This window comes from Trichosurus vulpecula, chromosome 3 (assembly GCF_011100635.1).
Source record: "Trichosurus vulpecula isolate mTriVul1 chromosome 3, mTriVul1.pri, whole genome shotgun sequence".
NCBI classification, from domain to species: domain Eukaryota; kingdom Metazoa; phylum Chordata; class Mammalia; order Diprotodontia; family Phalangeridae; genus Trichosurus; species Trichosurus vulpecula.
In genome coordinates, this window is record NC_050575.1 from 208,477,777 (window position 1) to 208,499,847 (window position 22,071).

Sequence of the window (22,071 nt, forward strand, 5' to 3'; positions counted from 1 at the left end):
AGAAGGGACAGAAAGACAGGACAGAGAGTAGGAAGGACAAGGTTTGTTTTTGTTTTGAGTGGGGGGAAATGGGAAAACACAAATAGAAGGAAAGGAGATAGCGAGCAGGTAGGGTTCCTCTGCATGGTGACCTACGTGCTTCTGTGTGACATTGCGGACGTCCCCCACGTACATGATCTTCCCTTGGTGCCGCACCATGCCCACAGTGATGGAGTCCTCACACACCTCTGAGGCAATGTAGCGGTCTACCTGGATCCCCAGGTCCTTCAGCACCAACAGTCCTGTGGTCAGCCAGCAGAGAATACTACCATTGGCTGTTGTCCGTGGCTTTGAACTTGGAAACCAGCCCAAACACAAGCCTCAACAGTCTTCCTAGCTTGGCATCTTTCCCACCCTCTCCACCATTCCCAAACACTGCCAGGGGCTATTCCCAGAGCCCTGGATTATAAGGAGCCCGATTCCAAATCACCAAGCTGCAGCTCAGAGCAAGGATCAGGATTTCACCACATGCTGTGAGTCTGAATTAGTTTGTGCTGAGCCGGGCCAGACGATGGAGTGAGTTGACCAGGTTGTCTGAATAGCATACTAGATGGCGCTTCAGTGGGACCTGCTGATATAGGACATGTCCAACCTGGGGCAAAAGCCTCTGGCTGACTTAAATTGAAATTGGGTCTGCAAAAGACCTGGAATTACTCCCAATTGTGTAGCCTCATCCCCAAGGAGCTGAGCTCTAGAGAGAATATCTTAAGTCAAGTCTGATCTACAATCCATTTCCGAGGCCTCAAAGTAGTTTAGAAGCAGCATGGTATGTACAGTGGATACAGGAAAGAGTGCTGGACCCGGAGTCAGGAAGATACCGGATCAAATCCAGCTTCCAACACTTACTACCTGTGTGTAACCATGAGCAATGCTTATAACTTCTCTGAGTCTCAACTTCCTCAGCTAACAAGATGGGGATAAATATTACCTCAAAAGGCTGTTGGAATATATGTAAATCAGTGTGCAAAATTTTAAGTGCTAGATATATGTTATTAACATTATTCAAACTGAAGACTAGTCAGGGAGCTCACCCCTTGAGGTTCACATAGCATGTCAGTGCAGAAGATGTAATAACTAAGCCAGGATCCTCATCTTTGGGTGTTTGTAGCTTCCTCAGGGAGCTGTAGTTAATATTAGGATCATGATCTCTCCCTACCTTCTTTCTAACTCTTGTGAAGAAATGAAAATTCTGAAAATAGATACTTCTATCTCAAGGATGATCACAAATATGTTTTACATGATTGCACATGTATGACCTGTATTAGATTGCTTGCCATCTTGGAGAAGGGAAGGAGAGAGGGAGAAAAATTTGGAACTCTTTCAAAAATGAATGTTGAAAATTGTCTTTACATGTGATTGAGAAAAAATACTATTAGAAAAAAAAGGAGGGTGATCACAGCGTAATGGAAAACAACTTTGGAGTCAGAAGTCATGGGTTTAAATCCCATCTCTGCCACTTACTAGTTTTATGATGACATTGGACAAGTCACTCAACCTTTCTGGGCCTCAGTTTCCTCATTTGCAAGATGAGGAGGTTGGACTAGTTGACCTCTAAGGTTTCTTCCAACTCCATATTTATGATCCCTGCCCTAAGAAGTCCATATAAAGAAATCAGGAGTCCCAGTGTCTAAGACCTCAGCCCCTTACCCACCTGTGGCAATTCCATCAAAAAGAGATAGCACCCGGATTGGTTTCCGTTTCTCAGCTGGGACTGGGGGATAAACTTTGGGAGGGTCCTAAGTAAGAAGCACAAGAAACTAAGTAAGTATTGGGGCATAAGACTTTTAAAGAGAGGTTTACCTTCAGACAATGTTTGCCTATCTTATAGCCAGAATCATCCCACCTCAGCCTCAACATCTTCAGATTCACCAACCCCAATTAATTCCTGAGCTCAGGTTGGTTCCTCTTGTTTATTCCATCTAATGCCAAAGAACCCCAGATTGAAGGGCAGGAGCTTTGATTGTCCATAGGAAGATAAAGGGAGAAGCGGCCCCTGGGGGACACTCACAAACTCCTGGTCATGGTTATTGGCGAAAAACATCTGGAGGCGCGATGGCCAGTCTTCTCGCCGCCGTAGCAGCCCGTAGGTGCCTTTGTGCCCACACATGTAGCAGTTCCAGGGGTCTTCTTTGATGGCTGCCTGGGCAGCACCTGGTCCAACCAAGAGGTCCACACATTCCACACAGAAGCACCTGGGACCCCGGGGAAGAAGAAAGAAAGATAATTTTAGTTCTGCTGGCTTCTCTGAACCCTAGGGCGGAGATCTGGAAATGAAATGGACAAGGCAAAAAGCATGGAACTTGGGACAGGGTGTCAGCTGATCCTAAGAGGCAGGAGAGCCAGCCCGGGGCTAGAGGCAAGGTGTGCCTGGGGACATGATGCTAAGTGTTGGGGCCAATGCCAAGGCAGGAGGACCCGGGATGAACATGTGTTTGGTGCTGGGGATTTGGGGACTGCCCTCACCTGCAACAGTTGTTGTTCCCACACATGAGGACCTCTCGGCCCCCACAGCAGATAGTACAATATGACTGGTAGCCGTCATCGTCGTACTGATAGGCACACTCCAGGAAGCAGTTCTATAAGCATCAGAGGCAAAACCCAAAAAGTACCAGCATGAGGGCCAGCTCCCCCAACCTTCAGGAAACCGGGGCAAAAGCCAGGCCCAGAACCCAAACCCTCAGCCCAAGACTGTCTTCGCTGGTCCTAGCTTCATATGCCAGCCTTACCCGGGAGACTTCAGCCAGAACTAAAACGGGGCAGTATGCTGCAACAGGAAGATACTAAAGTGGGAGTCAGAGGAGCAGGATCAAATTCTGTCTTGGCTATTTACTCCCTTGGTTAATTTGGTAAAGTCCCTTATTTTTTCTGTACTTTCAGTTTTCTCTCCTCTGAAATGAGTTTGAGCTAGATGGTCTCTATGGTCCCTTTGAGAAATAAATCTGTGGGGCAGCTAGGTGGCACAGTGAGTAGTGCACCAGCCCTGGAGTCAGGATGACCTGAGTTCAAATCCGGCCTCAAGACGCTTGACACACTTACTAGCTATGTGGCCTTGGGCAACTCACTTAACCCCAATTGCCCTGCCTTCCCCCCTCCAAAAAAAAAAAGAGAGGGAAATAAATGTGGTTCTATGTCCCCAAGTCCAATCCAGGCTCACAGGGCAAGGTGGGAGCAGGTCATTCTCTTGATTCTGTCAAAATAACCTCAGAATGACAGGGCTGGATGAGATGGCCTCTAAGGGTCCCCTCTAGCTCTAATAGGGAATAACAAGAAGAAATCTGGGGTGATGACGACTGGTCAGCTAGTTATCTTTGATTCGGTCAACCCTGCTTCCTTAGCATTTTCCCTTAATCTTTCCTTCTGTCCTTCACTCACCAAGGCCCTGGGGTGGGGACAGCCCAAGAAACAGGGTTCCCAATAAAAGAGAACACAGGACATCAAGGTAAGAAATTTTTCGAAGGAGAAAAATAACAGGGAACCCAAGGAGAAGTCTTGGATGGGACAGAATCTTTATCAACCCAAAAGAAGAAACTCCATGCTTCCATATCTTCTTCCCATCATTACAAGAGGCCCATAGCCCCTCATCCAACCCTGCCAAGGACTATGAAGAGTGGAAAGTAAGGAACCACATTTCTGGAGTAGGGAAAAGAGTCTCTTGAATTTTGCAACATGACAACACTTGTTTCTTTGTCCCCTACCTTGCAGTTTTGGCACATTCCTCCGATGAAGAGGGGGTGTTCCAGGGTGACATTGAGGCTCCCACACGAGATGCAGATGTCTGAGGACAGATAAGGCAGGTAGGCATCTCAGTGGGATATGACTAATGCCTTGCCCAGTCTGGCTCAGCATGTCAAGAGGAAAAGGGAGAAAGGTGTGATGCATGAAGGAGCTGAGAGGTCATGAAAGAAATGGAAAAGTTCTCCAGGGCACTAGAGGGGAAAATGTGTGTTCCCTAGATCTAGGATGCCAATTCTTATCTCCTGGAGCAGCAATGTCTACTAGAAATAAAAACAAAGCCATTAAGGAGTATTCACTATGAGAAGCAAGATCTCCAAACTCAGGTCATCAAGAAAATTCATCCATGGCCCATCTCCAATCCTACTTGGCCTTAACAGGGCTCCATAGAACACAATGAGGATGGTATTGTTATTACTGTGTTAAATTTAACATATGCTTCTTAAAATTAAAAAGAGAAAAAAGCTGTTTCATACCCAACACTTTCTTGTTCTTTTGGTACTAAAATGTTCATGTTTATGATTAAGTTCATAATAATAATTTTTAAAAGGACATTTGAAAGGAAGCCAAATAACAGAAATAAGCCTCTTCTCGTAAAGTTTCTGTAGGATGCACTGGCACATCTAGAGGCACAAAACCATTGTATTCAAGACAACCTTATAGAAAGAAGGCAGCTTTGCAGTTCCATTCCTGGGCTTCTGTTTCCAATAGCCCTAGGAGCTGGGGGTGGGTGTATCTACTTTGATGATAAATAACTAGGATGGGGAACGATTTGGCTTAATTCAGATAGTCTGGTAGCATCGCTAATAGGAATACGATTCTGGAACCCAGAATCTTGGCTCTCCTCTCTTTCAGGGGTTAAAGCCAGGGACTACATTTCTGAATAGGGACTTGGAAGAAGACCCTGCACACTTTGGGTTCTCCCCCTCCCTACCCTTCAACTAATGAAGAGATTTATATAGAGGTAACAAGGATATTTGTGGATGCTTTCCCCTAAATGAGTAGGGAAATGCCTGTAGGCTTGGTAAAACAATGTGTCTATGTAAATAGCAGCTGTATACATTGGGTTCCTAGCAAGTATCTTCTAAGTAGATTCCCCAAGAAGCCCAGAAGATGGCAGAAGACAAGTCGTCCCAGCCATAATCCACTCACTCACCTTCAATATTCCTGCACTTCTGCCGCACCTCATATACCAGCCGCTCTGCAGAGATAACAAAAAGAAAAGAAAGTGTCAAAGAGTAGAAAGTGTTTTGGTGGCTGTCCATGCCCAGTGGCCTATCAACCCCCTCCCAACAGTCTCCAGCAGGCAGTATATCCTGCAGCCACGGCTACCTCTTGTGCGTTCGTCAATGATCTCTTTGATCTTGGGCTTCTCTGCTGTGCTCTTTCGGGGCTTTTTGGCTGGTGGAGGTGGGGCATAGGCAGCAGCTTCAGGTTCTACTGGGGCCCACATGTCAGTGTAAACTTCCTTGTAGGGATTTCTCTCTTCTGTACAGGGAGGAGGGTAGAAGAGCTGGTTACTGGCTAACAAAATGCCAGGTAAGGAACAATGAGACCCAAAGCTGGTCTCTAACCATCCCAGTCCTAGCTAGAGTTGGGCTACGGTCTCAGGTCTAGCTCTAGTTTCTAATGTCCAAACCCTCTGGAGGGGGGAAGCAGGAGAAGTAGGGTGAACCCTGGGGTCCCCATTGGGCCAGCTCCCCCACCAAGCTATTGCTCTGATTACAGAAAGAGGGGAGGCCTATGGCAACTACCACTGGTTTCTGAGTGTACATGCGCTTACTCTCTTGCACACTCTTTCCCCCCGCCTTCTCCCCAATCCTCTGCCTAGTCCAAGCTCTGTCCAGCTGGAGTACATGGCTTGGACTTTTGGCATTTACCTTCTGGTGGCTCCAGGCCCTTGGGGCCAGAGGGCTGGAAGCCACCCAGAGCCCACTCGATCATTTGTTTGTTCTGCACCTCCACGGCCTTGGCTGTGTCACTGTCATCGTTCTCAGGGCAGGCCGGAAACAGCTTCCCGGCTCGGCTGCTGGCCACCTGTGGGGCAGCACGTTAGGGGGGGAGCGTCATGGCCAGGTTGGAGTAAGGGAGAGAATCGCAGGTGCACAGCCAGACTAGAGGAGAGCAGTGGGAGTGGACATAGCCAGGATATGGGAGTAGAAGGGGGGCGGGCGGAGCACAGATCAGGTGGAGTGAAGGAGGAGAATGTCTGAGGAAGAACAGAGTAGAAAGGGGGTGAGGTGAAGGGAAGAGGAGGGACTGCAGCCAGAGGGCCTCACAGACCACAGACTTAAGAGTTAGCTGGAAGGGCATGTCAGAGGTCATCTGGTACAACCCTGGTCCAAATCATGAATCCCTTCTTTGACATCTGCAACAAATGAATATCTAGCTTCTCCTTGAAGACCTCTTGTGGTAGGGAGCTCACTACCTCTTGAAGCATTCCATTGTACTTTTAGACACTACTTATCATCAGCAGACTTTTGATTACAGTGAACTGAAATCTGCCAGCTACTTCCATCCATGGGTCCTACCTTTGCTCTTCAAGGCCAAACAGAAAAAAGTCTAACCTGAACTGTTTGATTGGGGGCTGTTTCACTTTGGGCTTCATATCTATCCCCAGAGCCTAGCACATTGTCAGCACTTAACACCTGTTAACTGATCACTCTCTACCATGACATGCCCCTTACTTGAAGAAAAAAGATAGCAAGTGTTTTTCCCTAACACTCAACAATCTATCCCCCACCTCCCCAGCTTTTGTCCTCTAGGCTACCTACTAATAGACCTTGTTTCTTTGGAAGATCCTCCTATGAATGGACTCCAGCTTGTTGGCTAGACCCTTTAAGATCTAAGAAAGGTCTATTCTCTCTCTACTAGTCACCAACTTTCCAACCCTCCAACTTCACCTTTCTGGCCTTTCCCTCCCTCTCACCTTTCAGCCTCTGACACTCACCTGAAGGACCTCATAGATGGCTTTCCGGTACATAGGCTGCTTGTTATATGTGGCCTGGTGGAAGGCGCTGCAGAAGGAGCTCAGTGGCATCAATTTCTCAACGCAAACCTGAGAGAAATACCAAGTCAACAGAGTGAAGGTCGGGCAAGAACTCTTGAGGTTGTGGAAGACCACAAACCATCACCTTGAGTTAGAAAGGATGCAGGAAATAGCAAGCATTGTTAAAGATCATTCCCATGCCATTCAAATTTCAGATGCTACCCACCTCCGTCTGCCCCCAGGCTGAGGGCTGGAGGTCCTGTGCCCAAAGTGGCACCCTCCCCCAACAGCCACGAGCCTCCAAGAACTCACCACTGAGAACTTGCCATCTCCAAACCACATGACCCATCGAGTGCCTTCAGCCGCCCGACTTCGGCCTGTCATCCACCAGGACACAATGCGGCCAGGCCACCAGGAGAAGCCCCGCAGTTTTCCCCATACCAGTTCCCCAATGCCAAAGCCCCGGCCATCCTGCAGCCCAAAGAAGTAAAAATTATTATTATAATTGTCATCAGGATACCACCCCCATTCTCTCACTGCAAAAGATCTCTCATTTACTTTCTGTGACAGACATGGGGCAAAAGGGCATCCTGGAGTTGTTGAAATGTGAAAGCAAATTTAGTATATTGAGAGGGTGAAGGACTTAAGGAAGATAAAAGCTTGAACCTTGGGGGAGAAGTCAGTGATCAGTGGGAGAATAAAGAGGCTAGAAAGAGGAACTCGAAGAGCCCAGCGAGGTATCAAGTTAAGTACAGGAAAGAACTAGAGAAATTATCATGACCAATCCTGGCTCAGGGAGGAAAAGGTGAGGAAATGCACTCCCTCCTTTCACTGAAGAGATAGATGGACTATGAGTATAGTATTATTGATAAGAATGATTCGGCTTTTGTTTTTTAAATTATGAAATACACTGGCAGGAGGAGAGGAGTAACTGGAAATGACTATGACATGAAAAGAAAAGATATCAACAAAGTTTATTTTTCCTAAAGAGATGGACTGCCCCAACACTCACCTCATATTCAGGCTCATCATCAGTGGCCTTAGCATTATTCTTGTCCCCAGCATCAGCCCCCACTGGCTCAGGTGTGGTGGCCACAGTGGGGGAAGCAGGATCAGTAGGTTGCTGTAAAGCAGGAGGGCTGGCCTCCTCCACCTTCTGCGACTCTCCAGATCCCTGGGTTTCTTCTACGACATTCATCACTGCAATGACCTTGGCTTTCTTCTCAGCCTGAGGAGGACAGAGAGAGAAATAGCCAATGTAGCTGTCATTGCACTTACATCGAGGTTTCCCAAGGGAAAGCTTATTCAGGGCTTTTGCTTTCAGAGAGAAGATTCCCTGAATATTGAAACTGCAAAGAGAATGGCAGGAAGATAGCCACTCCTCCTAGATGTTGTAAACTTCATGAATCAATTCACTTAGTAAAAAAATTAAATAATACTCCCAATTATAAGCCATCCTTCCCAAATTGAATGTTACCCCCTTCATTTCTTCTCTAGGGCTCTTTTTTTTTTTCAGTTAAGAAATCTCACTCCCCAGTCTCATCTTTAATTAATCTTCATATAATCTCTTAACAGGCCAGGAATCTATTCTCTCACATTTGAAGAGCCCAAGGTTTTGAGTCCCTCATAGAGGAGCTTTGAAAAATTAAAAGAACCAAAGAAATGGGAGTTATCATAAACGTAGAAGTGATGCAGCAAGACAGCCCTGAGCAGAAACAGGAGGTTACAGGTGCCAGGTGGGCCAAACCACTACCAGCAATGCAATTACCATTCCCCTTGTTCTCTGGTGGTCCTAGCACAGACCAAGACCCCAAGAAGTCTCAGGAATTGCAGTGTCTATGGCAGAGCCAAGAGAGTAGATCAGTAGCAAGCCAGCTGAACTCTCTGAACATTCTCCTTCAAACAACTTTAGAATAACATCTCAAATCAAATTTTGGGGCAACAGAGCCAACAAAAGATTGGAGTGAGACATTTTTCCAGCCTAAGAAAATTAAGGAGGTTGGAAGGAGTTTGTGACACCTGGGTGGAGGCCTATTTGGCACTCCGTGGCAGCAGCTTGAGGAGATTTCAGCCCAGAGGTAGTAAGGGAGTCAGACAACTGGTCAGAAAAATTACCGGGGATCCTTTGCTGGCACAGGGTAAAGCTGGCACCAACTGGCAATTCTATTGAGTATATGCAGTTCTGGGTCACAGTTCCAGGGCACAAAAGAATGCTAGGGGTTGGTCCCAAGGACCCTTCCCAGGCAAAGACCAGAGTGCAAACCAAGAGAGCAGTGACCATACCTCTCCCAGGATCACACTACCTTGGAAACACCAAAAACTTGCATATCACTAGAATTAGCTCTGAAAACAGCAGCATAAAAAAAAAAAAGCCTGAAGCTTGGGACAGTGCCCCCCCCTCCCAGGTGAGCAGAGCCCAACTTTAACATAAAGTTCAAAATTAAGAAATGGACTGGAAAAATGAACAAACAACAACAACAACAACAAAAGAATTTGCCCATAAGGAGTTGGCTGTGGCAGGCAGTGGTAAGACCAAAACATAAACTCAGAAAATGACAGCAACATGAAAACAGCTACAAGCAAAGCCTCCAAAAAACCACTAATTGGACCTAAGCCCAAGAAGAATTACTGGAAGAGTTAAAGAAAGAGATAAGAGTGGTAGAGGAAAAATTGAGAAAAGAAAATTAACAGCATGGTAAATAAGCACAAAAAAAATTGAAAGGAAATAACACCTTAAAAAACAGAGTTGACCTAATGGTAAAAGAGGTACAAAAATTCACTGAAGGAAAAAAAAACTCCTTAAAAAGCAGAATAGGTCAAATGGAAAGAGGTAAAAAAAATCCCACTGAAGAAAATAATTCCTTAAAAATTGGAATTGGGCAGGTGGAAGCTAATGACTCCGTGAGACATCAAGAAACAATAAAACAAAGTGAAGAGAATGAAAAAAAAAAGAAAACGTAAAATATCTTACTGGAAAAACAACTGATCTGGAAAACAGATCAAGGTGAAATAATTTAAGAATTATTGCACTGCCTGAAATTTGTAATCAGATAAAAAGCATGGACATGATATTTCAGGATATTATCAAGGAAAATTGTCCCAATACCTTACATCCAGTGGGTAAAATAGAAATAGAAAAAAATCTACCAATCACCTCCTGAAAGAGATCCCAAAATGAAAATTCCCAGGAATATCATAGCCAAAATCCAGAGATCCAGGTCAAAGAGAAAATACTTCACACAGCTAGAAACAATTCAAATATTGTGGCACCAGTCAGGTTCACACAAGATTTAGTGACTTCTACATTAAAGAACTGGAGGGCTTGGGATATTCTGGAAGGCAAAGGAGCTAGGATTACAACCAAGAGTAATCTATCCAGCAAATCTGAGTATAATCCTTCAGGGAAGAAAAAAAAGGCTGTTTAATGAAATAGAGGACTTTAAAGAATTCCTGATGAAAAGACCAAAGCTGAAGAGAAAATTTGACATTCAAGTACAAGATTCAAAAAAATCATAAAAAAGATAAACATGAAAATTTTCACAAGGGTTTCAATAAAGTTTAAAATGTTTACATTCCTATATGGGAAGATGACATATATAATTTCTAAGAACTTTATCATTATTAGGGTGGTTAAAAGGAGTTTATGTAGACAGAGGGCACAAATGTGAGTCGATTATGTTAGAATGATCTCCCCCAAAAAAGGAAGGGGTAAGAAGGAATGTATTGGGAGAAAGGGGAAGGGACATGTAGAATGGGGAAATTTTTCTCATATAAAAGAGGCATACAAGGAAGAGTTTTTACAGTGGAGCAGAATAAAGGAGGTGGGGATGGCAGACAATGCTTGAATCTCATTGCAACTGGAAATGGTTCAAAGAGAGAATATATATATACAGTCAGTTGGGTATAGAAATGTAACTCACCAAATAGGGAAATAGGAAAGGAAGAGGATAAGAGAAGGGGGAGGGGGAGATGTTGATAAAAGAGAGGACAGGTTAAGGGAAGCAGTGGTTAGAAGCAAAATAGACTTGAGGGACAGGATAAAAATTAAAAAAAAAAATGGGATGGGGAAACTAGGTGGTGCAGTGAGTAGAGCACTAGCCCTGGAGTCAGGAGGACCTGAGTTCAAGTCCAGCCTCAGACAGTCGCCACACTTACTAGCTGTGTGATCTTGGACAATTTACTTAACTCCAATTGCCCTGCCTTGCTGCCTCAAAAAAAAACAAACAAAAAAGGAAATGGGACAGAGGGAAATACATAGTTAGAATCCTAACTGTAAATGTGAATGGGATGAGTTCACTCATAAAACAGAAGCAGGCAGAATGGATTAGAAATCAGAATCCAACAATATGTTGTTTACAAGAAACATATTTGAAACAGAAGGACTTAGTTGAAAATAAAGGTCTGGAGCAGAATCTAACGTTTCAGCTAAATTTAAAAAAAAAGGCAGGGTAGTAATCTTGATCTCAGATAAAGCAAAGCAAAAATAGACCTAATTAAAAGAGATAATCAAGGAAACTCCATTTTGCTAAAAACCATAGACAATAAAATCATATTAAAAAATTTTACAGCAAGTTTCTCTGATAATGGCTTATTCCTCAAATATATACTGAGTATAGAATGGAGTCAAGTTTACAAAAATAAGAGCCATTCCCCAATTGATAAGTGGTCAAAGGATATTAAACAGGCAGTTTTCAGAAGTTGAAAATTAAAGTCATTAAAAAAATGTTCTAAATCACTATTGGTTAGAGAAATGTAAATTAAGACAACAGTGAAGTACCTACTTCACACCTATCAGAAATGACAAATGCTGGAGGGAATGAAGGGAAAATGGATCCACTAATGAACTACTGGTAGAGTAGCGAACTGGTTCAACCATTCCGGAGAACAAATGGAAACTAGGCCCTGTCTGCATCCCAGAGACAAAAGAAAAAGGTAAAGAACCTCTATGTACAAAAATATTTATAGTAGCCCTTTTTGTGGTGGCAAAGTTGGAAATTGAGGGGATGCTCAACAACTGGAGAATGGCTGAACAAGTTGGGGCATATGACTGGGAGAGAGTACCATCATGCTCTAGGAAATGACAAGGGAGGTGGTTTCAGAAAAACATGGCAAGACCTATATGAACGGATGCAAAGTGAAGTGAGAAGAACCAGATCATTGTGTACAGTAACAACAATGTTATAATGATGATCAACTGTGAAAGACTTGGCTACTGATTAATGCAATGATCTAAGACAATTCCAAAGGATTCATGATGAAAAAATTCTATCCACCTCCACAGAGAGAACTAATGAACTGAGTGCAAAGTGAAATATAATTTTCTCACTTTCTTTCTTTTTCTTGCTTTTCTGGGGAAATACAGCTAATGTGGCAATGTTTTGCACAATTTCACATTATAACTGATTTATTACTTACCCTCTCAGTGGGTGGGGGTAGGGAGAAAATTTGGAATTCAAAATTTAAAAAGAATGCAAAAATGAATTTAAAAAGATTTTTTTTTTTGGAAAAAAAAATTACAGTTGTCACCAATATCACTGGTCCTGTCCTCACAGCCATCACTGAGGAAATTAACCAATGTGGAGAAAGGGCTCACCAGCCCTGCCACCACCAATACCAACCACCCGTTACCAATAAGAGTCCCAGGAATTACAGTCCCCCCAATCCCCATACCCATACCCATACCCCCCCCACTACTTCTGATACCAGCCTGGCACATACATCCACTGTCCAAGGCAGTAATACTAGTGGAGATGTGGCTGGGAAGCTGCCTCTACCCCAGGCAAAACCACTGAAGACCCAGACAACAAAATTCTTAACCCCAAAGTCTTTGGCATTGTCAAATGCCAAATCAGAAACCAACATGGTTTTATTCATGGAAATGGCATTGAAGATGTATTATCATCTACATGGCTGCTGCACCCTAAGGACTACAGGTCCTTCCCATCTAACTTGAAGCTGAAACCTCCTGTGTGTTGCCTCCTATTAGAATGCGAGCTCTTTGAGTGCAGGGACTGTCTTGTTTTCCTACTTTTATTCCTAGTGCATAACACAGTGTTCATACAATTTGAGAGCTCAATCAATTATTTTCTTATTCACTCTTTCACTCCTGGCTAAATTCTTCTCTAGATTTCCTCTCACAGTAGGGTCCACTAATATATTAGCCTACCCCAACTCCCCAAGCAATAAATTTCTTGTAGACTCAATCTCTAATGGCACAGTTTCAGACTTTGATGCTCTTTCTACTAATGGGCAGGCAACTGCACCTAAATTTCTAATGTCCAAGTCAAGCTCCCCCTGGTTCAGGCAGAAGGCTGTGCTGACAGTCTCTGCATTCCCCAAACCTCCCCAATCACTTTAAGGCATTGCCCACTCTACCCTTGCCCCACTCCATCTTCCTGCTTTTAATTTTGGAATCCTAGGATCACACATAAATTTAGAGCCAGAAGGGACCTCAGAGGCCATCCGGTCCAGACCCCTCATTTTATGAATGACAAAACTGAAACCCAGAGAAGTTAAGAGACTTGCCCATGATCACACAATTAGGAAGTGTCTAAAAGAAGTACTTGGACCCAAGTCTTCTAATTCCAAGTCCAAGTCTCTAGCAGAAATTCATTGAGAAGCCTCTCCAATTATAAGTCTACTATAGATCAATCAACAAGCAATTAGTATTAAGTGCTTTCCACTAGCCAGGCATTGTGCTAGATGCTAAGGGTACAAAGGCAAAAGTTAAACAGTTCCTGCCCTCAAGGAGCTTATGTTCTAATGGGAGAGACAAAACAGGGGAATGATGGTTGGCAAAGGCAGGTATCAAGACTATAGCTGTGTCTTAAGGAAATGAGAGATTCTAAGAGGCAGAGGTGAGAACAGTGGGCTTTCCCAGAAAGGGGGGGGGGGTGGGGACAGCACGTGGAAAGCTGAGATAGGAGATGGAACATCTTGTATGAGGAACAAGATGGCCAATTTGGCTGACCAGAAGCCAAGAAAACCCCAAATGAGGTTGAGGAAGAGTCAGGACACAACTGAAAAGACTGAACGACAAAAGACTATATGAAGAAGAGTGATGTGTAATAAGGCTGGAAAAGTGCGTTCCTGTTGCCAAATTCTATGATGTCAGTCTAGCTGACATGTTTCCTTTCTGGTGCATAGAGATCACAATGCCAAACTCAAGTCATCTCCCACAACACTTTCCACATCATCTCTTAAAGTGTTATTCTGCAACCTTGTCTTTCTTATGTGATGCTATAATTCACATTTAATCCTCGTCTTTGAAGCCTTCCCACTGGTTCCCCCATCACCCTACACATCAAGAAAATATTCTTGACTGGAATCTTTGAAGATCCATTTTAATCTCCTACCTTCCACTCCTCCAAGGATTTGGGAAATGTCATTTAGCAAGCTTAAGGATGTCCGTTCTAGATCTAAATCTGCAACCCTATTACGTATCAAACACCCTAGACAACAGTCCTAGGTGATCATATTTCCTTGGAGGAATACAGCATTTATTCATTAAGCTGGGGATGCTAAGACAACATGGGTGATGGTGATATAAAGACAAAAATAACATAGACCTTGTCCTGTAAGAACTGACATTCTTATGGGGAAAGATTATGTATAGATAAGTCAATAAAGTAACGAAGGGATTGTGGTAAACTAACAGCTGGGGATGGGCAGGAGATGAGAAAAGAATGATGTGAAATCAGTCAGGAAAGAAAGGATGGAGTCAGATTGTAAAAGGCTCTAAATGCTCATCGGAGGACTTTGAATTTGATGCTAGTGGAAACTGCGAGTCACTGAAACTTCCTAAGTGATATATACATGTACACTGAGAGGTATGTTATACAAAGTATCACAAAAATAGTCATTCAAAAAGAAGAGAGCACTGGCAGTAGGAAAGATCTAAGCTGAAGTGGGGGAGGGCGCATCCAAACAGTGTGATGAAGGGGTGGAGAGTGGAAAAAATTTAAGAAGCCCTGTAGGAAGGGACAGATTCTAAGTCATGGAGGTTAGGAGGGAACAATTTCAAACAAAGGGGATCACCTATGCAAAGACAGGAGAGGTGAGACATTGAATGCTGAACACCACAGGGGAAAGCAAGCAGTCCAATTTGACTGGAAGGGAGGGAAGGTACATAAAATAGGAAAAGAAAGATAGGTACAGGGAAAGACTTACATGAACTGATGCTGAATGAAGTGAGCAGAACCAGGAGAACATTGTACATAATAATAGCAACATTGTATGATGACCAACTTCCATAGACTTAACTGTTCTCAGCAATACAAGGATCTAAAACAATTCCAAAGGACTCATGATGGAAAATGCTATCCACATCCAGAGAAAGAACTATGGAGTCTGAATGCAGATCGAAGCATACTATTTTTTCTCTCTCTCTTTTGGCTTCTTCTTTCTCATTTTTTTTCCTTTTGGTTCTAATTCTTCCTTACAACGTGACGAATGTGGAAATATGTTTACTATGATTGTACATGTATAGCCTATATCAGATTGCACGCCATCTTAGGGAGGGGGAAAAATTTAGAACTCAGAATCTTATAGAAGTGAATGTTGAAAACTAAAAAAACAAATAAACAAAATTTAAGAAAAGAAAGATGGGTACAAGCTAAATTGTAGAGAGGCTTTCAAAGTCAGGCTGAAGAGTTTGTCTTTTATCCTAGAGGCAGTGGGAAGCAGTTGAAGAATTCATTCTTTACACTCACCTCCATATCTCAATTCAAATACTATTTTCCACATAAAACATTCCCTAAGTGGAAAAGGTGTGTACTCACAGCTACCTTCAAAAACCAAAATGACACAAGGCAAGTCCAATTTCTTTGGACATCGGTTACTTCCTTTTTTCTTCACTCATGCCGTCTCCTAGAGTTTGCCTGGAGGGTACAAATGAAACGGCTTCCTACCCAGCACCATGCCCGGCACTCAAATATTAATTAAGGATGACTCACGGGGAACCTCAACACCCACTCATAAAAAGGGATAATGTGTACTCTTCCCCCACAGACAGCTGGAAGAATAAAAATGCTTGTAGATTGGGGGGGGGGGGCGCGCGGGGGAAGAGGAGGCCCCTCGGCTGTGCATTTGGGACATCAAGTACACTTCAATTATTCCTCCCTCTCCGACATTCCTACATTTAGTTACCTAGCAGGGAATTTACCCTCAATTCTACTATTCGCCTGCACATGGGGCAAGCTTAGACAAGGGCACTGGCATTACGGTCTCTCAAACTTCTCCCCTCCTCTGCTCCCTTCTCCTATTTCACCCCCTTTTCTTTGACCTTCCTGGGAACCTATAGGAGATTCCATTCCACCACTCTTACTAAAGGAACAAACCTCTTCTGCCTCAAGGCCTCCCATCCACAAAAGATGGTGGAGAGGAGGCAGTGGGCTCAGTCCCTAATGACCTGACCTACATTAGGCCACTGACCTAGAAGACCCAAAGGATCCTTTTGCTCAGAAGTTAATGAGCCACTGGGGCCCAAGGGCAGCACCTCTCAGTCAATGCAGAGGACAGAAGAATGGGGGAGGGGCACCAGGGGGAGGAGAGAGTCTTCCCATCAGCCTGGGAAAATAGATGGAAACTTTCATTACTTGAGGGTGGTCAGAGAACGAAGAAGTCCATGGGGTGGAAAGAGGAGAGAAAAAAAAAAGATTTTCTCTCAAGCCTGGGAGAGTTTGAAAGACAGCAGGGATAGGCCCTCCCGCTCTCTATCACTAACATGGTGAAACGATTTATTCCCCGGCTAAGGAGGCCTTAAAGGGAATTGCGCTTGACAGAAACCTCTCTGCTCTATCCTCACAAGCATTTTGTCGTTTCTCAGACTTTCCCTGCTAAGCTCTTGAAAATTCTTCCCCTCAACTTCCCCAGCCAGGAAGGCTCAGTGGCTGATATCTGCTGGCTAAATTGTAGTAATCCCAGTACTCTGAGCACAGATAGTCTCTGCCCCTGGGCTGGACTCGGCAGTCATCTGAGAGATTGTAGTGGAAGCTTGTAGCTACAGTGGAGGTGGGGAGAGAAGAGAGCAAATAGTTGGAGACTGGGGTTGGAACAGTGGGGAAGAAGCAGATTTGGGGGAGTGGGGGGTGGAGGAAGGGATAAGAAGGAAAAGTTGCAAGACAAGAGAGCCAAGGGGCAAGTTCAAGGGAATAAATCCTTCAATCCTTGCATTTTTCAACCCCACCCCAGGGTGCCGAGTAAACAATAGCTGGGAAAGAAAGACCTAACTCCTCTCCCGCACCTTCAGCCCATTCAGATTAATGGCTACCATTCCACATGCTTTTCATGAGCTCAATTAACCCTCAACCTGGACTGCATTTTCTACTCACATGGCAGGTAGAGGAAATCAGGCATAAGAATGCATTTCTCAGGCCCTTTTCTCTCTCCCTAGCCTTAACGTACCAACTCATAAAACCGAGCTTCAAGGCATTGGCCAGCCAGGCAAAGCTAGCAACGAGCCAGCAATTCACACACCAAGCTCTAGCCAACCCCAACAATACCAACCCCCATCATCTGTCACCCCCAGTCAGCTGCCTGCTGACATCAGTACAATCCACTGTGTGAATCTGTGGATCTCCCTCCCCACCCCACCCCCAACCTCCTTGGTTCTCCAGTGGCAGCAGCAGTCAGGGTTCTGTTGTTCACCATCCCCAGCCCTCGACATTTCAAGAAAGCTCCATTCATCCTGACTCAGATCCCACCACTGCCCCTTGAATTTGACTCTGGGCCCCCCTGCCCAGGCTTCTCTCCCCTCACCAGGCCCCTGTGGCTGAGGATCTCTGCTCAACTGTGCCCACCCTTGTTACGAGTCAGGACCTCCCTATCTCCTTCCCTTGCTCTTATCTGGCTTGGCTCTTGCTCCAAAGAGAACTCAGGAGTGATGGAACTCCTGAGCCCAGCAGGGCCAACCACAGGCGCTGTCTCACCAATCTCCATCCCACCAGCCCCCAATCCCCAAACACAAGTCAGCAGGTTAATAGCAGGAGATCAGAGTGAACCTTAGATCAACTCTATAAATGTCAGCTGTTAATATCACTGTTGTCTCCCCATCGAGCCCAGCAAAACGTGAGAAGAAGCTGTTCCCATTTAAGCCCCAGGTCCCGCTCAGTCCCCAGCCCACTCAGTGGCCCAAGCTCACTCCTCTGGCTGTTTCTTCCCCTATTTCCCTATCCTCTCCTAGACCTTGCTGCTCAGCCTGCCAGCCCTTTAGCCTCGTGGCTCTGCCCTGGCTGACTCGGTGGGCAAAGTCAAAGGAGTCCAGAGAAGTAACGATTGGCTGCTGATCTAGTGCTAGCTGAGCTTCTCCAAAATAACTGAGCCAAGATTTGGGGGGAAAATAATCACACATCCCTTCAAGACAAGGGGTGGCAAATCTTAATCTTTGCAGAAATGCCAAGAGACTTCCCATCTCCTCCCTCAGCCTGGCCCCTCTGCCCCCCTCCTGCCCCAACCCCCAGTACACTCCAGTGGTCAGCCCAAGCACCTACCCATAAGGCCAGGTGCAAGCTCTGTCTGGTCCAGCTCAGGTGTGAGCCCCCTTGGCCCAGAAGCTCAGACTGTGGCCGCCCGTCTTGGGGGAGGGTAAGGGGGGAGATGGGGCTGGGGGCGGAGGGGTCCAAAGGGGGGGGAGGTTGGGGAGAGGGGGGAGGGCCTGAACATTTTCTTTGTCTAGGAACTCCAGGTCACGTGGGTCCAGCTGGAGTGCCTGGTTGGCTAGGAAAAGGACCGGGGGAGGGGGCCGGCTCACAGACGCTGGCAGCGGGCCAGCCCCCTCTTGTCTGGTCTACCAGGGGTGGAGTATTCAGGCATAGGGGCCTGGGGACAAGGGCTATGGGGGCGGATCCCTCTCCTTCCAGGGGAAAGGGAAAGCCCCTCCCCCACCCAAAGAGGTCCTTCCCCTCCCTGCCCCCACTCCCACTTCTGGAAGAGATTAACGGAGAGAGCCTGGGGGCCAGGCAGGGATCCCACTGGGAGGAATGGAGGCCGGGAGTGGGGCTGAGGGAGAGCCAAGGGGGTTGGGAGCTGGCCAGCCAGCAGGATGGGCCCGCAACCTTCCCGCAGGTCACCTGAACACAGGAGAGCCCAAGGCCAGAGAGAGAGAGGGAAGCAGGGAGGGAACTGAAAGTTAAGAAATAAAGTGAGACTGGAAGAGGCGGAACAGGAAAAGAGACCTCTTGGCAAGCGAGAGGCCAGGAAGGCAGCAGGAAAGCCCCAAGAATGCAACATCAGCAAGCCCCAGCCATTTGAGTTGGAGCCTTGGGAGGAGAAATGAAGGGTCACTGCTAAAAGAAAGCCTCATACTTCGTATAGTTTGAACTTAGGATATCCAGAAGCAGAGGATGGCTTACCAGTGACAACTCACTCCTTTACAGGGCTTGACTTTCTAAGTTTGCTTATGCCTTGCCAGGTCCCCAAACTCCTTGGATCCCTTAGACTTAGTCCCTGCTACTCCAGACCCCTGTTTTTCCATTAGGGTGGGGCATGGTATGTTTTGTCTAGAAAGTTCTGAGTGAAGTATTCACGGAAATACATGCTGATTCTAATTTCTCTGAGGCACCCTTTTTCCTGATTCATCAATTATTATTAAGGGATCATAAGATCACCAATTTAGAGCTGGAAGGATCTTAAGGGTCACCTAGTCTAACTCTCTCATTTTACATACGGGGAAACTGAGGATAAGAAAAATGTGACTTGCCCAAGGTCACACAGGTGAATGAGCCAGTGGCTAAGTGATTATTCAAATCCAATATGTGACCCAACTGACAGGGATCTCCAGATTCAACTCAGGAGTGGTCCTGGTTCCATCTTAGGTGGGAAGGCTAGAGTTGAAAAAGAAAGGATCAGGTTTCTCATTCTCCAGCTCAGTATACCCCTATCTGTAGTAACTTCAGAGAAGTCTCTAAAAGAAAACAAATATGTGTGTGTTGTATACGTTATATGTCTCCTCCAAAGTAGGTTAACTGGGTCTCTTCTAGAAAAGGTACTCAGTGTACAATATAGTTATGGGTATAGGAAAGCTATTTTCAGCAAGCTTCTACACCGTCAGGTCTCAACTAAGGGTCTACCATGTGTTATTAGCATAGTGCAAAAGAGCTAGATATGGGGATGGGCAGAACTCAAAAGACAAAAATATGAGCCCTGCCCTCATGTAGATTATTAAAACCTCAAAATGATAAAGCACTCAAGATCAAATCTAATTAGGACAAGATGTAGTCTGTGAAAAGATAAATAACAAAATAGAGGCAGTAAGGAATTAGATGGGAAAATGGTTCAAATATAAATGAATGGTACAGAACAACCTGTGTCCTAGGAGGTCAGAGGTGGGGCTTGAGCTGGGCTCTGAGGGATGAAAATCCTGGGAACAGTAGAGAGGTAGGAGGAGCATTTCAGGAGACAGAGAAAAAGCAAAGGCTAGCCAGAAATGGGCATTATCTGAAGATAATGGGGGGAGGGGTTGATGACTGGCTGAACTGGAACAAAAAATCTGATTAATCAAAAAGCATTTATTTAAACACTACTATAGAGGGTGTCCCTAAAGTCTCAGTGCAGCATACACTTTAATTGCTTAAAACTGCATTAAGGTAGGAATTGTGTTAGGAGCTAAGGATACAGAACCAAAAATGAAACGGCAACTGTGCTAGAGATCAGGGATGGAATGTAGTATATGAGGAAGAGCAAGAAGCTGTGTGGCTGGTCTGCAGAGGACATGAAGTAAAGCAATGTTAAATCATTCTAGAAAGATAGGCTGGAGCCAGATGTAAATTCAAGTTGGGGGAGCAATAATGTTGAATATGGGGGTCAGAGATTTTTAACTGGAAAGGTCTTGAGAGGCCATAGAGTCCAACCCTTTCACTTTACAGATAAAGAAACAGGTACAGAGAAACTAATGGATTTGCCCAGGGTCACATAAGCAGTAAATGGCAGAGCTGGACTTTGAATTCAGGACTTGTAACTCCAAGTCGGGCGCTCTTTTCATTGAACTATGCTAAAGGTTTAGAAGTGGTAGGCTCTATGGAGAACTTTGGAAGAGTGTAAACTTTTAGGGGAAAAAAAAGGTACTGTTCTTCCCTCCCAACCCGACTCCAATGTATACGTGGATAGGAGATTATGTCCTAAGGTTATGGGTGGAATGTTATATTTTGGTTATTCTTACTTTGCCTTCTGTTTAGTAAATGTTTCTAATCAATAGTTTAAACTAGGAATTCTTAACCTGGGGTATATGTCATCAACTTGTTTTAAAAAAATATTTTTACAAATATATTTCAAGATAAGTGGGGTTTTTTTTGCAACCCTATGTATTTTATCAAATGAGATAATACAGGTAAATATTTTTGCAAACCTTGAAACACTATATAAATGTTAGCTATTATCATCATCTGTTTTATGAATTTAAAAAAGCATTCTCCTGAGAAGGCTTCTCCAGATGGCCAAAGGGGTCCATGACACACACAAAAAGATTAAGAACCCTGGCTTAAACAAGAAAGAGGGAAAGAAGGAAGGAAGGAAAAAGGGAGGAAGGGAAAGACGGGAAAGAAGGGAGTGAGAGAAGGAGGGCAGAAAGGAGGGAGAAGGGAGAGAGGAGGAGAGAAAGGAAGGAAAAGAATGGATGGAAGGAAAGAAGGAAGAAAGAAATTGTACTCTATTCAACAAACACACTGGCTGACAGAGTCAGCTTCTCAACTCAATCCTTATCACCCTTAGCTAATATGACTTGGCCTTGCCAGTTTAACACCCTTCCTCCCATGTATACATCTACTAATAGGAGCTCCAAAAACAACCCAGGCTCTGGGAATAAGGGGGTAGACTGTAAGCTCTCTTTCCTGCCCCCTCCTCACGGATGAAACTGCGCCCCACAAAACCCCCAGCTTCAGCCTTGCCATCCTGGGGAGGAGCCAAGAGCTGGAGAGGACAGCTAGAGCCCACCTTCATGTGCTGGCTACCTACAGAAAGAAATGTAACTCAATCCAGATTCTCAACTAAGGAATCTCAAGCCTGAGGGAAGAAGCTGATGCTGGGGTATTCCTGCCAAGACAAGTGATTTGTAACTAAACCAATGCAAGGCAGGAAGATGACAGGAGGAAGGAGAAAAACTACCTGACCCTTTCCAGGGCTGAAGGCATTTTGAAGGGAAGAATGAAGAAAAAAGCATTCCTGGTCTCTTCATCTTGGCTTGGAGTTATAGGAAGACAGGCACACTGATGTACTGTTGGAAGATCTTTGAATTAGTCCAGTCTTTTTGGAAAACAAGATTCAGAATTATCCAGGAACTTTCATACCTCTTAACCCAGGGGTATCCTCAAGGAGGTCGA

At 44.9% G+C, this 22,071-nt stretch overlaps 1 protein-coding gene across 2 annotated transcripts in view; it reads right to left on the reverse strand.

Annotated features, from left to right (window-relative positions):
- Nucleotides 1-22,071, reverse strand: part of DNMT3A (DNA methyltransferase 3 alpha) — a 120,902-nt gene that overhangs the window by 18,621 nt on the left and 80,210 nt on the right. For both annotated transcript variants that reach the window (XR_005009887.1, XM_036750279.1), the window contains 11 exons: nt 7,773-7,988; nt 7,073-7,231; nt 6,722-6,829; nt 5,652-5,808; nt 5,104-5,259; nt 4,928-4,972; nt 3,735-3,814; nt 2,503-2,615; nt 2,048-2,231; nt 1,691-1,775; nt 136-281 (listed from right to left, as the gene is read on the reverse strand). Coding sequence is in view for 1 of the 2 variants with exons in the window: in XM_036750279.1 (XP_036606174.1) it covers nt 136-281; nt 1,691-1,775; nt 2,048-2,231; nt 2,503-2,615; nt 3,735-3,814; nt 4,928-4,972; nt 5,104-5,259; nt 5,652-5,808; nt 6,722-6,829; nt 7,073-7,231; nt 7,773-7,988 (1,449 nt within the window). In the remaining variant the exon portion in view is untranslated. The remainder of the gene's footprint in view (nt 1-135; nt 282-1,690; nt 1,776-2,047; nt 2,232-2,502; nt 2,616-3,734; nt 3,815-4,927; nt 4,973-5,103; nt 5,260-5,651; nt 5,809-6,721; nt 6,830-7,072; nt 7,232-7,772; nt 7,989-22,071) is intronic.